This window comes from Apteryx rowi, unplaced genomic scaffold (genome assembly GCF_003343035.1).
Source record: "Apteryx rowi isolate R43461 unplaced genomic scaffold, aptRow1 scaffold_78, whole genome shotgun sequence".
In the NCBI taxonomy this organism is placed as follows: domain Eukaryota; kingdom Metazoa; phylum Chordata; class Aves; order Apterygiformes; family Apterygidae; genus Apteryx; species Apteryx rowi.
Window position 1 is genome coordinate 387367 of NW_020451071.1, and position 15900 is coordinate 403266.

General features: G+C 35.4%; 1 protein-coding gene across 4 annotated transcripts in view; it reads right to left on the bottom strand.

Moving 5' to 3' along the window:
* The window catches only part of NUDT14 (nudix hydrolase 14), a 61944-nt gene that overhangs the window by 21060 nt on the left and 24984 nt on the right, over nt 1–15900 (bottom strand). For 2 of the 4 annotated variants that reach the window (XM_026088662.1, XM_026088664.1), the window contains one exon: nt 12259–12302. In XM_026088662.1, coding sequence (XP_025944447.1) covers nt 12259–12302 — 44 coding nt within the window. Of the gene's footprint in view, nt 1–423; nt 1070–12251; nt 12303–15900 lie in introns of those variants that run through there. The other 2 variants (XM_026088666.1, XM_026088663.1) reach the window with 2 other exon arrangements.

The window sequence follows — 15900 nt, forward strand, 5'->3', positions numbered from 1 at the left end:
AGTCAGACTCTCCTAGAATGGTATGAATCCTGGAAAAGAATTTAATCTGACATTAACATCAGAAGTCCTAACCTAACAATAGGATTCATGCACATGTCTCAGAAGTATAGAGGGCTARTTTGTTTGGTTTTTTGTTTGGTTGGTTTTTTTACAGAGGAAAAAGTATTCAGATGTAACAGGATGATGGCGAATCTAAAACTAGCCTCCATACCTTAAAAACAAGCCACAACATGTCTGCGCAAATGAAACGCTATCCCAGTTTAGACCTGCCAACCTTATCATTCTGGGTGGTAGATTGTTACTTTTACCATAATCCACCATTGAATATGTTTGCCTGCTACTCCTCCAGCATCTGGCATCCAGGAAAATAGAAAGAACAGGTCACTCATGTAAATGCAATGCCACTAAGCTACAGATGTGCACCTGGGACTCACGGAGTGCATGGCACAACCCTCGCACACAGGTACCACTTTCAGCACTTGCTACTGCTGAGTGTTTGCTAACTCTGCAGGCAGGAGGYGGCTGGGGAGAAAACTCTTCAAAATGTGCTCTATGTGTCATTCAGTAGTTGTAATTTGCTTCTGCTTCGAATGAGWCACAGATCACCTTGGACCAGCAAAGGAGCCGGCTCCTCCCCGCTGAGTCTGTTGGAGGTTGCCTTAGGGACTACACCAAAAGAAAACATATTAAGAGATGATACAGGCTTGTACGGAGTCTTCCAGGGACAGTGGAGATCGCAGGCCTGCTCTGCCTTCAGCCCAACATCTCCTCAGCTTCCTCCTGAAGTTTTATACAGACAATCAATCACCACTCCAGTTATGGGAGACTTTTTCCCAAGGAAAGCAAGGATGTAAGCAGTGGGCATTACTGTAGGATATCATTCTGTCCTTCTGTAAATACACAAACAATTAGGGTAGCTTTGAATTATTTTAAGGAAGAATTGTGCCTACAATGTCAGTAAGACATCTACAAAGACCAGCCAGCCTGTACTTGAGCTTTTACTGTATACTCAGGTTTGCAGTTGAAGTGTGTCTGGTCTTGCTATTTGACATTTTCTTAGAGACACCAAAAAGACTAATTTCTAATGCTTTTTTAAGCACTATTCAGTCAAGGATCTCACATAACTATTAATCTATTAAACTATTAAACTATTAATCACTTAAACTCAAAAAAAAAAAAAAAAAAAGGACTGAAATTGGCAGGTATTAGGCTTCTATAATGGAAGTAAGGCTTCCCTAAGATATGTAAGTCATGGGGTAGAAATTACATACAGCTGACCATACATCTACAACATGGGAATCCAGAATGTAATTCCCCTTCCAGCTTTAAGACTCTCATTAAAAGAGAGGATATCCACCTGAATACATCCTTTATAGACCAAAAATCTCTTATAGAAGTTTAGAAAATAACTAACTAAAATGAAAACCGACATCCTGTTAAAAATTTCACACGCATATAGAGGACAGAAAGTTAATTCTTTTGAAGCATCTTCTAGCAGTTAAGAAAGTTAAATCAGCTTTGCCAAAGCTACAAGAATGCGTACTTCGAAAGCTTCAATACTCCAAGGAGCTTTTTTGGTTTGTTTTTTTTTTCTTTCTCTCTGAGGTTTTGGTTGTTGGTAAGTTTTTGTCTGGGTTTTTTTGGTCTTTTTGGGTAGAAACAGAATTTCACCTTGTAGTCATTGGTTCAGTAATCTTCTGTCTTGATGATCTGTCAGTTGTTGACCTTGGCTACAGTTAATCCACAAGCAACTGCTAACACTTACTAATTGCTTTTCATGAGACAGAAACAAACTTTTAAAGTCCTTTAATAAATAAAGACTAACTTGGCCTGTCATTATTCTTAGATAGTACCTTAACGCATATTTTACAAATGTGTATTTGAAAAAAAATACATCGTAGCACAGTAATAGCAAAGAAAAGGACAAGATTCTCTTGTGTTTCTGTGAATGAAGTAAGACTCTCAAGGCTGGAGACGAGGCTTTTTAAAGATAAGCTTGTACTAATACTACAGTATGCTAAGGAATTGATGAGGTAACAAGGGCAAAGAAACTGACCTTTCTTTAATCATTGTAAGAGCAACTCGGTAGCTCCTTGTATAGATGTCTAACATATCACACACACAAATTCTGATCAGAATGGAAATAATAGAAGATAAAGCACCTAAAAAGGCTGCCGTCACATTAAAAGCCAGGACTTCCCAGTTATTAACCTCAACTATTTCAACCTRCCCTTAAAGGCTAAGAACTCTTTCATAATCTGTACAAAGTCTGTAATATTCTTTGTGCTGCTTACAAATGATAATCTCAGCTCTGTAGTGGAGGCGCTAGAAAGCAATGTTATTTAATTAAAAAAAAAAAAAGCACTCTCAGAACACATGGTTATTCAGTTACCATTCTCAGAGAACAGAATGGAAATAGAATGGAAGATTCCAAAACAAATACAAAGATGACATGCAGGAATATAAGCAAGTAATTGATATAGGCAGTCCCCTTGACTCGCAAAAGATATTTGCTATTAAAAATCCCCTTGATACAATCAGAAGAAAATAACCCAAAGTAGTGTGCAACCACAGAAATATTAACAGAACAAAATTTATCTYGGCTGGAGAACATGCAGATATAAAACATGTAATATTTTTGCCTATATGGCTCATAAAGGAGCAAATGGCAAGACTAATGAATTGATCTAGAAGGAAAGTTAGTAAGAGACAAATAAACCATTTAGTTGGGCTACAATTATTTTAGCTTTAAAGTATACATTTGCTTTTCTTCTTAAAGTTATAGGGATTTATCTTTCTTCGTTCACGCAGTGTTGGAAACTAGATCTTTCATGTTGGTTTACCACATCAAGACCCTCATTCCATTTAGTTTTTTAAAATATTACCTCTGAGAAGTACCCCAGATCAGGATAAAAGCAAGATAGCTAACAAGCATCCTTTTCTTGTTCTAATCAAAAATGGCTACACTTTCAATTTTAAAGCAAACAAACAAAAACACAAACTTGTTTGACCTAATAATCACAAATAATTCTCTTGGGGGATTCATACATCAGCAGAGTGTAGTTCATCTTCAGTTATTTCAAAAGTATTTTTGCATCTGTGAGAAATAAAGAAATAGAATCCCTGTGTTACTTCTCTATTCAGATTAACCATTCACTTCTTCATAGTTGGACATGCCCCGGAAAACTTATAATATGGTATTTATAAGTGTTATCTTCTGCCTTTTATCAGAGAAGCACCTAGTATCTTAAGCCAGAGAAAACAGTCCCCTCATTTTCGGAACAGACATGCAATAAAGCTGTACCCTTTGATTATTCTGCAGTGCAATTCCTTCAGTTTCTCAGAGCTTTTAACCATAATGCAGATAGTCCTTAGATTAAATGTGTGTGCTTGCAAAATCTTTATTGGTTCATTTAAGTCTTCCTTCAAAGCATTTTACATTTTTCAAAGGCCAACACCAATCCAATTGGCTGCTTAAAATGCAGCCTATTACAAAAGCAAAGCCATAAGCTCCTGACAAAAACATTCAGCCTTTCATACTAATCACAGATAAAGTGGATTTGGCAAAAGATAATTAGAGACCTCTAGAAGACTACTGTGTTCTGATGAAATTTGAATGATCTTCCAATACAATTTAAATACATTCAATATTAAGTAAAACCAGAATAAAGCAGTGAGACAAGCATGTTTAAGAAAAATAAATACTACTTTGGAAAAAATCAAAAGGAAGATTAGTTTCAGTAAACTGAACTGCAGCAGGAAGTTGTTCATGACACCATAAAGCAGGAAGCATATGTTTGGTTAATCATCAGACTGGTGGAAGAAAGAATTAAGAAGTGTTAACAAATTCATATACATGCACTTTTAAAATATAAACTCTATCTACTTATAAGGCACTAATTTGTACCCGAGTGCTTTATCAATCCATCAAAGAACAAGATGCAGCAGAACTTTGGGGGAATAAATAATCCTCCCAGCACCCTATTTTCATATAACAAAGAAAAAAATAGAAAGTAAATTCAACTGCAAAATAAATGAGACATCAAAGAAGGTTGCTCTCAATAACATTCTTTAAGCGTCATATCTTGGCCCGTATCCCAGGATACCCTTGGAAATGACACACTGAATCTCAATGGGATTCTTTTAACAAAATATTTTATTAACTAAATCAGGTTTTATTCTAATTTATTTGATTTGATTAAGTAAAGCTTTGTGGGCCATTATAAGCAACAGATGTCGAGAGTCTGATGGGCTTTTGTTCCAATTCTTAATTATTTGTGAAATTGCTTTTTATAAATGCTATCACATAATAAAAACAATAAATGATCTATCTAAACAGCAGCAGTATGACTGCATTCTGAAATGGCAAAAGCCAAAGTTTTAAAACAACACCAACTTTCAAGGACAGTTCACAAAATAAAAAAAAACTTGAGTTTTATGCACTAGCTAAAGGAAAACACAAACCAGCAACTTTGTTTCATATGCACCAAAAATCAAATATGAAGTAAATAACAGTCAATCTCTTCTAAGGTATAAGCATACAGTCTCACCATGACTAAGAAGCATAGATTGAGAAATACTGTTAATTATATTTTACCTAGTTTTCCCATTTCTGAAATACTGGATTCAAAAATCGCTTCCTTTCTAAGATATATTTTCAGCTAAAATTCAAAAATGTATATGCTGAGATTATAGAACATTTCCTAGCTTTCATAAGATTACTCCTACCAATCCCCAAAGCTGACCAGGACCATGCTAATGTCTCTAGACCATGTTAGTTTTTGGCACCCCTTCCAGACAAAACATGTTTAATCCAAAACCACCTGGAAGCAAGGGGAAAACTCTTGTGTTCAGTGACTGTAACAGAATAACATGCCTACTCATTTTGCATAGTATTGAAAATACTGAAAACTGAAACTCTTAAAGTTGTAAAAACCAGATCCTATAATCTGACCACCATAAACCTGTATTTAGAAAATTATGATTAATCAACCAAAACACTTATATATGTCTTAATTTTAAGCATTTTTATGGATTCAGTTCTTAAAATTAGGCCAACATTTAACTTTTCCAACGAAGTGAAGCCCTGAATAGAAAATTTAATGACATTTTATCCAAATTCAGTGATACAGCTGAGAGAGTTTTTATGCTATATAGTGTTTTAATAGCAGATACTTAAAAACTGGGAATCAGAATCTGAAAATTTGGCTTTTTATTTTGCATTCTTCTCTTCTGATATCTTTACAGTGTCAAATACATTTATTTTTGCCTCATTGCTATGATTTTATATAGATCAGATCTTAAGTTAACAACATAATCAAATAATAAGACATCTAAAAGACAGTAAATATGCCTGCAGAATTCCTGGCATATAAGCAGACACTCTCTCAAGCCTCAGCATAAAAAAAAAAAACAGAAATCAGGCATTAAGTGCATTTTATTTGCAAATACCATATGCAAACAAATCATGTAATTACTGGGTTAAAAGGAAACTAACAGGTTACTAAGTTTGTTCCTTCTAATAGCAGGAAAAATATCATTATCCAGATAGCATCCTTAATAAACAGATACCTTGTCTAGACTTGAGTATTTTCAATGATAGCAATTACAGAACATGCCTTCCTAGACCATCTTACTGCCTCTTGATAAAAATGGTTTCTTAGTGTTCAATTTCAAGTATACTTTCTGTATGAGACCACCATTTCTCGATCTGTCATTGATGACTAATGAAATTAAATGATTCCTGTCTGCTTTATTGCATTCCTTTACATTTTTGTGATAAGTAGTAATTTCTTTCTCTTCAGTTGTGTTGTCCTTTGCATGAACATGCCCAAGCCATCATTACCTCTTCTCTCAGCTATAATCTCCTTAAACTTTTTATCATTTTTGTTGTTTGTTGAACTACACCCAGTTTATTTTAAATAGTGCATTATCTTCTGCACTATCTCTGAAGATAATCACGAAAATTCCATACCATCGACACCCTGAAGGAGACRTTACAAAGACAGACAAGGTTTACAGCACAACAGCACATCACAGTACATAAAAGGCACATGCCACCCAAGAAAGACAGTTTACCTATGTTAAAAAGCAGCATTTTATCCATTTGAAATCTACTGTGATAATTCTTACACAAAGAGAGCATCTGAGTTGTATTTCACGGTGTCTTATAATACACTAGGACATAAACCAGAAAAATACATACAGGATTAAATTTCCATAAAGCCCAAACGATCTGGCATATGAAATAGGAGAAGGAATTTAATCCACTCCTATAATGTGGTCAGGGCACATGACTTCCACCCTGTCTCCATAGCTGCCTGCTCCAGCCCTTAGGCCAGAATAGCAACRCCAGCTCCTCCGTGCCACGTGCGTGCCTCCCGCGACCCATCCTCTGGCCCGCGCTGATGGCAAGAAGGGATGCRGCAGCCTCCCGGCGCAGCTGTCCTGCCGGCAGCATTCCTCGCTCGCTCCGCCGCAGCCACGCTGCCCAAACGCAGCGGCACCCAGAGGCCAGCCCTTAGGCTCAGGTAAACTCACAGCACGTGGCGCCTAATTGAGTATAGTCATTTTTCCAGGCTAAGTTATATTAATTTTAACATGTTTCAATAATACTCTTCCTGTATATGATAACAACGCTCGTACCTGCAAGAGACAATACATTGTGGCAAAGATTTCCTTGAATACCTGCAAACTCCCTCCTGATGGAAAACCGTAATTTTCGGTTTTCTTTGTGATATATAAACAATAAAGCCTAAAACAAACAGGTCAATTACAATAGTAACAAATGTTTTAGATGTGAAGTAAATTACTCTCTTAATTTAAAAGAAATTCATTTTATAGGACCAGAATATTATTTTCCTCCTTTTTCTACAGAGAGAAGAAATGGCTTTTTAAGTTTTTTTCCAGCAAAAATTCTTAACTCAGGAACTATTAGCAAGCCACTGTGACACGTGCCTTTGACATTTTGCTTKTCGTTCAAGACGCAATATAACAAGGGTAGAAGAACAGGCATAGTTATAAGGTTTTTGGTCCAAACGCCTTTTCCTTGTCACATGATTATTTTCAGGGTTGCAAGAAACTCACATAACAATCTTGTATGCAATTCAGTCTCCATTTTTTGCTTTTAAATGTGTGCTTTAAACTGAATTTTTCATACTTTTAAATACAAAAGTAGCCAAAATTTTGCTTTATATYCATTCACAACACAATTTGAAAGCTGTCCTTTTACTTGTCAACTAGCAAATTGTATGGTTATGTTCCTGTTCTCAAACATTATTACTTGAAGCACAAGAGCAGGCACATGACTGTACACTGACCTTCATCTGTTCCCAAATTATGTCTTTTAAAAGCCTTGAATCTCTTTAAGGAGAGCTGCTGAAACCTGAAACGAACTAGGTCTATTGCTTTATAAAGTAGATGAATGTAAAACTTAAGTGTTACATTTCAAGCTCTTATTGTACTAAATATAGCCAAATCAGGATAAGGGAGAATACAACTGGACCATAAGTCTTGTTTTAGAGGACAATTTTTTTGTTCCAGGCATAGATGACTAGTTTGCAATATTTGGTTTGTTTCTACTTCTGATAGAAAATCACTATAAATTTGTAAAAGAAAAATGTCCTCCTGGCCAGTTTTTTATTTTTAATAGCAGTGATCTTTAAAAAAATAAACAAACAAAAAAACATCCACACAACTAAGATCTCCACTTAGTTCTGACAGGCTCAAACATAAGAAGCATCTTGAAATATATTGCATTTAAGTTTTCAATCTCTTGCACTCCAGTTGATTTTTGTGAGCGTATGTTTCGTAATAAGAGAACAAACTGGTCGAGTATTCAGGGGAAAAGTAAGCTCAATTACAAACAAAAGCACTACATAAAGTAACTGCAGAAAGCATCTTTTGCTATGTGTTACTACTGAAAACAGCAGATGCAGAAGTATGTAACACTTATGAGCAACACCTCAATAAACTTGTTAAATAATTACAATTGAAATGGGATAATAAAGGATTATTACTTTTCTTCTTTCATTTTTAGTAATCTTCAGTGTTATTTCTAAAGATTTAATAAATGAGCTCTGATAGTGTTCATTTGTATGTTCTTCAAAGCAACATTAACTTGAATGCAACCCTGCAGGACCAGAATAGGAAATGTATTATTTTCAGATAGACAAGGGGACAGCAAGACAATCTGCAAGTTGACAGATTTCTCGAAGAGTTGATAGGTTTTTGACAATTGTCACATGAGAACTGTAACACTGATTAGGTGTATTTAATCTACTGATAAAATAGAAACACTCAGTTGGAAGGGACTTCCGGAAATCATGTGATCCCCTCTCCTGCTCAAGGCAGGGCAAACTTCAAAGTTTTATCTGATTTCTCAGGGACTTCTCCAGTCAGGTTTTGACTTTCTCCCAGGATGATGTTCCTCAGCCTCTCTGGGCAAACTGTTCCAGGGCTTAACCACTCTCTGCGGGTACGTCTTCTTGTGCTGGGGAGACAGTCTTCTTTCCATTACAGTGTAAACCCAAATATGGTAGAAAATGCTGCCTTTTCTGTCTGTACTGATACTCGGCTGATTTTTGGCAACAGAGGTTTTGCAGGTCTGCCCTGGTAACAGTTTATTGTGTGAGCCGGTAATGATTTTGCAAAAACCCCATTTTTTAACTGGCATGGAGGGACTGAGAGTAAGCAATTATTTGTTTAGCATAAATTACAAACTAAACAAAGCAGAGGTGATTCCAGGACTGATATCCTAGTTCTGAATGCTCTTGAGTTTAAGAAAGCTCAGGACCTGCACACTGAAGCTCGCTTCGCTTAAGCCTACATCTGCTCTATATCAATAACTAAGAAAAGAAACTCTCATATAATTTGTGCTACTTCACCTTGTGTCAACGTTATGTCAGCTTTTGTTTGGTTAAATCATTTTGTGTCGAGTCCTACTGCAATATATTGTCAGATTTTAAAAGGAGGTGACTCACACCTATGATGACTACTGCAGTCTTTATGTTTTTGTCTTTGTATGATTTAATCAGCTGTTGATCTGAACAGTTGAAAAGGATAAATTTATACAAAAATAACTTGATCTCTCCTGCTAAATATTTTCCTGTATCAAGTCTATATTCTGATACAAATCTACTGAATTTTGGCGTATGCTGACTTCATTTGAAATGAGAAGAAACGCAGATGTCCCAAAGGAACCGAACGTACAAGTTCTAAGTTTATATTTTAGTTCACTGCTACCTAGCAATGAAGTCAGCCTTAAGCACATGCTTACCTGTGCCACTGAAAGAGAATGCCAGATGAAGACAGGCAATAGGCTTGGTGTCTGTTGTTGTACAATGACTCGCACAATGATGTTTTTCTGTTAAATATCATTAAATTCATTATACATATAAACCATATGTAAATATATAATACATATATATATGTACTTTACAGATTTGGCATCCCAGTGTGCATGTTCAATTTAAGTAAATAGCCTGAGTTAAAAAAWTTCTGGGCATTTTACAGCACTACAGCATTTTCAGAAGTAAAATAAATTTTAAATACTTCTGAGAAAATGGTCTTAATTATGCAGCACATCTACAATGTTCCTGAAGATGACAGTTATTTACTAACTTTATGGACTAGGAAAACCTGACCAACAGGACATGTATACCAGAAGCCCCTACTCTTCTTGAGTATTATTTTAGCCTTCATTAAGGGTAACAAACCTCTAAGGGCCCTCTAACTATGATGTCCTCTTTACTCTTCAGCAGCTAGACTACTGGCTTTAATAATATGGTATATGATCCTATATGAACATATTAAAACATGGTTACTTTAATATCTTCCTATCTTTTAAACACTACAGCTCTGAAAAAGGGAAAAACTACATGCTACTGTGTGCAAAATTATGATTTTAGTTTAAATTATAAGAACTACTTAAGAATACTGAAAAGAAAAAACTATTATTTCAATTATAATCTTTGTGTATGTGTTTATTTAATGTTCCAGAACAAATGTGAACAGTTTTCACAGTATTAATGGTGAAATCAGTTGTTTATAAAATAAAATACAATAACTATAGCACAAATACAAAATTTAGACCAGAAAGAAGCACAATTATTTGGTAGCACAAAACCAGAGGTCATCAGACAATTAAACAGAGGCAACAGCTCACCAGGGAAAGCTTAGCCATGTAACTAGCCTCACAACTGTCCTACTAAAATACAAATGTGGGGCTTTAATGCATTATAAAGGATCTTGAACCTGACTAGTCTATATGGTAATAACTGGCTTCACATTCACAAATAGAATTTATGCAAAAACATGGGTATTCTACACAAAGCTCACGTTATTCCTTCAGTTTCAGAAGCTGCAATGAATTTACTTGTGAAAGAGTGTTATACATTCTACAATTCAACAGTAGTCACTAGTAAGTTAGGATGGCAGCTGTTGTACATCTGAAGCTAACAAATGTTATGTGACCAAAGATGACTGGCATGACATGTGGCTGTAGCCTTTTTATACAGTTATGTTCTCAACTATTTTAAAAATGTCCACCAAAGTCCTTCAGAAATACTGTTCCCAAGAAGTTCATGGAAAACTGATCCTTTAATATTACCCCACTCAGCTGCATATACTAACAATGATAACCTAAAGTTTAAACAAAAATAATAATAAAATAATTTATTCTTTCAGAAGTCACGTTCTTCTCCTCACTGTGACTTGAGGCTGGATTCACTTGCTTGAAAATACAGGGCATGTATTACATTTCCAACAATCAATTATCGTTTCAGCCTTTTTATCTCTGACCATAAATCTAGGCACATGCCCATATGGACAGAAAAAGTGCAAAGACAAAACTGTCTTCAAGGCAAATTCCAAAAGCAAGCGTGAACTTCCGTATTAAAATATCACGCCTTTTTTCTGTCCTTATTCTCAAATATTACAAGCATTTTTAAGCAATCTAATATTTTCCTAGTCTTCTTGGAACTTTTACCCTCATAATCTTTATACTGATAAAAAAAATGTTGCCACCACTTTATATGAATCTCAGGTATCTACACATAAGAACACTCACTGTAAGGATTTAAAGGGTTCTGACAGAGAAAAAATTCCAAAGTGCAATTGATTTTACCAACTTATTTCACACACAAGAAGAGTACATCTCTAAAAATGATTCTGATTATGAGTCATAATTGCTTTTGCTATTAGTACTTTGCTTCATTTTTTTTACATTTAAGAGAGTTAGAAAAGCTTTTTCTAGGGAAAAAGTTGTTACTTCTGCTTTTATCTTTATTTTTCAGTAAACTAAATTTTCAGTGACTAGATTAAGTCTTAATACATTCAAAACAGACAAATAAATATTTTAGTATTCAATAAATCTGAGACTGGGTCTGTTTCATATATTCCCTATCTGTTATTATTTTGTATCAACCGATCTTTGAAGTCCAGAATTACTCCTTTTCTTCCCTGATAAGATAAATACAACTTGAAAGACTGAATAAAGTCACCRACCATCCATTTCTTCCTGTGTGCTTAGGAGAAGGTTTTGGCATACAGAACAAATGGCGCAAAAGTATTCAAACACTTTCAAAGTTACTTGAATTAGGCTTTGCCTGAAACAGCATCATTATATAGCAATGACGGGGGGGAAAAAAACTTAGTGTAATACTAGAATTTGTTCAAACCTAAAACACAGTTTCTACCTTATTCCAAATAATTGCATGTGACAAAATCAAACTGGATGGCCAAAAGTTTAGATTATTTTTTAGCAGTCTTTATATTAGTACATTATCTGCTGCTATACATTCACAGTTGAGGGAAGTATGGTCACAGACCATTTAAYGGCACAAATAACAGGATTAAGTCTCAGTATGTGGGGGACAGAGTCCTTCCCTCAGGTAATAAATTCACAGTCAAAGAAGAAAATTTCATACAATCCAAACAATAGTTTCATCTTCTATATAACCATGCAAATGTGCAATACATTTAAAGTAATCAGTATGCTAAAATTTTAACATCTCAAAAGGCAGACAAAAATGACAAAAATACTGAAAGACACAACAAACCATGAGTAGATATTAAAATTTCTGCTAATTCTATCTAAAATAATTGAGTTGCATTTGCAAGAATTACACAAGAAATGAGACTTTAAGAGTAACTTGGAGGACAAAGAAGAGACTCAGCACAGTAGGATTTGGCCTATCAAAGAGAATATGGAGTGAAATACAACATAAAGGCAAAAGGAAATGTGATTCCACCTGTTACCTGTCATGTGTCCTCATAAAGTCCCAGACCTTGTTAGTGCCATTCTGGGGAAAGAAAAAAAATGCATCAATGAAATGAATTCCAAGTGAAAACTGACTGAAATGAAATTAAATAACATTTTAACAAGAATTTCTTACAAAACTTGGCATAGTTTTTATTATGAGAACATTATCCTGGATTTTGATGATAAGTATTACGGAAGTTGAAAACTGTCATGAGGAGATCAAAAGTTTAGAGCCACAACATCACAGTGACAGCTAAAGCAAGACTAAGGTAGACTTTGGACACAATTCTGGCCATAGCAATGACTTCAAAATCCCCATCTAATCACTCAGGTGCTAGGAAGCTTTAAGTAAGTTTTCTCCTGTAAAATAATCTATGGATGTAAGTCCTTCCATGGTGCCTGCCCAATAACGCTGTTATCGTAGCTGGACAGAACAGTTCAGCATTTACCTCCTACTAAACCCATTTGGGATCCAGGAACAAGCCATCCTTCCCTCTAACCCCCTGAAAGATCCAAAATTGTAGTTTTGTCCACAGTATGTCTAACACAAAGCGACAGCATTTCATTCAACATAAGACAGCCTACCCAACTGCTTTTATTCAACCCTGCTTGTGGTGGTGGTTTCTATTTTTTATACAGTAGGCTTAAGTTACAGCACTCAAGCAAGAACTGGGAGACATAAAATGAATTATCTTCTCAAGTCTGAGAGGGTTCAAGCCCACCTAGTAGATGTATTTCATGATTCAGTTTTCTGCCTCCAGCATCATGACATATACTGGCAAAAAAAATCCAGCAAGTAATCTCACGTTGGTTTTGAGCTATCAGAAACCAGGTAGGYACAAAACTGCTAAATTGCTGAACACATTTGCAACAGATTTATGTCTCTGTTCAGACATCTTATAAACAGTGATTCTCAGTAACTGCCATGCTACTGTTCACACTACTACTTGTAAGTCATCTTGGACCAATTTCTGTCCTCTGCTACCTTAAAAAGAATTAAACTTACTGTAGCACAGCTGAAACCGACCCATGAAAACAAATGTTTTTTCCACAGTTAAAAAGACTATGCACACAACTGCTTACGTGTATATTCTATGTTCTATAATCATATATGTGAATACATATACAGCAGTTAACAGAGACACATATATAATGTTGTACCATATTTTTTAGAACTGTGTCAATATTTTTCAGCTGAAATATGACTCAGAGATTTCTCTCCAAGGTCAGTTTGAACTCTGTATAAGAAATCAGCATTCAACCAAAGGAAATTCTTTTGGTTGCTATTTTTCTCTTATCAGCAAGGCAAAAAAACCAGACCTGCTGAAGACCTAGATATCTAAAATATGCCTAATGTGAAGAGCAGTAGAAGCTATCTACTATAAAGTGTCCTTAAATGGATGATCAAACCCTGAGCAACTGGTTAATGATTTAAAGCAGGTAAATGTGAGCAATGAAAGAAGAATTGAGTTCAGTTGGTGGGTAAAGGTGCCAACCAATATAGACAAGCCCTTCAGCTCTATTACAGATGTCATGGCTACCAAGTACACAACAGCTGGTGGGGATTAGATAACAAGCACTCTGGTTCAGAGATTAAGCTCCTGAGCTTTATGAGTTTACCAAGCTTTTTGGAAGAGTGACTGTTTGCTTGCTAGCTGGGTTTTCCTTCATTCCCACAGCTCTAATTATAAACAGTTGTTCACCTCAAGAGAAACTCTAGTCTACTCTTCCATCAGTGTCTGCACATAACTTCTGTTAGCACTGAAAGGAATCACATGCGTGGATTGGAAGGAGAAGCCATGTCATTGTTTAAAGGCAACATTATGTTGAAAGAGAAATAAAGACAGCAAATTCTCAGTGTGAACTGAAATATTAAAGCCCTTGTTCATCAAGTTGAGTGTACATCCAATCTGTTTCACCTGGTGAGAGATACAGAAACAGCTTTGAAAGCACTGGGACACTGCACATACTTGCAACWCTTGAACTTAATAGCATAGACCAATGTTGTGTAGCAAGATGAATTTAAGGTATTAACTGTATAAGGTCCTCTCAATCCTTTTGTAGGTTTATTTCTACCTAAAAGGTTTTTATTTGTGGGATTTTCTCTTGTTTGCAGATTACTGTGCAATTTGTTATTTGACATGAGTAGTTTGCGAAACTGTGGACTAGAGATAATGTCTTCTGCATGTATCATCATATTGGTTCTCCAGCTTCAACCTTCACCTGCCCCAAATGGTAAGATATGCTCCCATCCTTTCCGCCTTTGCAGTGTCAACTTGGGCTAAATGTCCAGCTGATGGAGAAGACAAAAAAAAAAAAGCCTGAATCAATGCTATCCTAGGATTAATTTAAGCAATTAATCCTTTGATACTACTTCCTATGGTATGATCCTGGCAATAATCCTCCTGGCCCTTTCTTCCTGACATCATTCTGCAAATTATACAACCTGATTGCCATGAAACACTTATGAAAGAGTTTCAAATAGCCGAGGAAAATTATACCCTGGAGAACAAACCTCATCCAGATGGGATCCATCAGATCTGAATGCCCTCTTCTCATGGATGAACCCCATTAACATTAACAGAATCTACCTCACAGACATGCACATGATCTTTAACAGAAAATAAAGGAAACTTACTACATAAAAAAKAAATTAATCAGAAAATAATTCTGTATTTGCTATTTTCTGGGTGGCCACAGAGCACATAAAGCACTTTCTCTAGAACATAGTTTTGTTTTTGATTAGTTTAAGACCCCAATTCAAAACCAGCCACAGGCTAAATTAATTTGAATCTATCCATTCATGATGCTGGTTATCATCATATGCTCTGACTGGAAAATGTTGTTAAGCTATTTTCTGGCCATATTTGAATAAAAAATCCATTTTATATGATCAACTTGCACCTGTCCAAATAAATAAATCAATAAACAAATGAAACATTCCAACATCTCATTGTTTACAGTGGCAGAAACTCAAATGAGCACCATTCATGCCCTATTGTCCAAGTCAAATGTAATTTGAACCCAACTGTATGGAGTTGAGTTTCTATTATACCCAATGCGTGGTTCTTTCCTAACAGACTAGTATGAAGGTTGCTAATTATTAATAGCATGTAAACAGTTACCAATGGTTCTTATGCTGCTTTACATACTTTACAGAACATTAATTCTAGCCAGTTTCCAACCAACTATGTCAAGCTGTATGTAATATCTCTATCTTATATTTTCTATAAGACAAAAAAATTAATTGCAGAAACTGATCAAGATTCATGCTTTTAAAAGCCAAGTAGCCATGATTACTTGTTAAGCTAAACTGTTCCATTCCATATATCCTGGCTTATGCTTTGACAATGCTCTGCTATCATCACAACTACAKATAGTTGCAAAGAATTAAAGGTAGCAATGATTAAGGTTGCTTCCAAAAAACAGAAGCATCTTTGTGAAATAAAAGCCATCTCAAACCCTTAATCTCCTTCACTTTAATAAATATGTGTTTGCATATTTATAAAATAGTCCATTTTCCAATGTCTAAGGAATGATCAAAGTATCTTTCAATGAAGCGAGAGAAGTAACTGTAATAGATCACTGTGAGATCTAAACACCAAAGATGGCAGGAGTGTATTATTACATTTGAAACA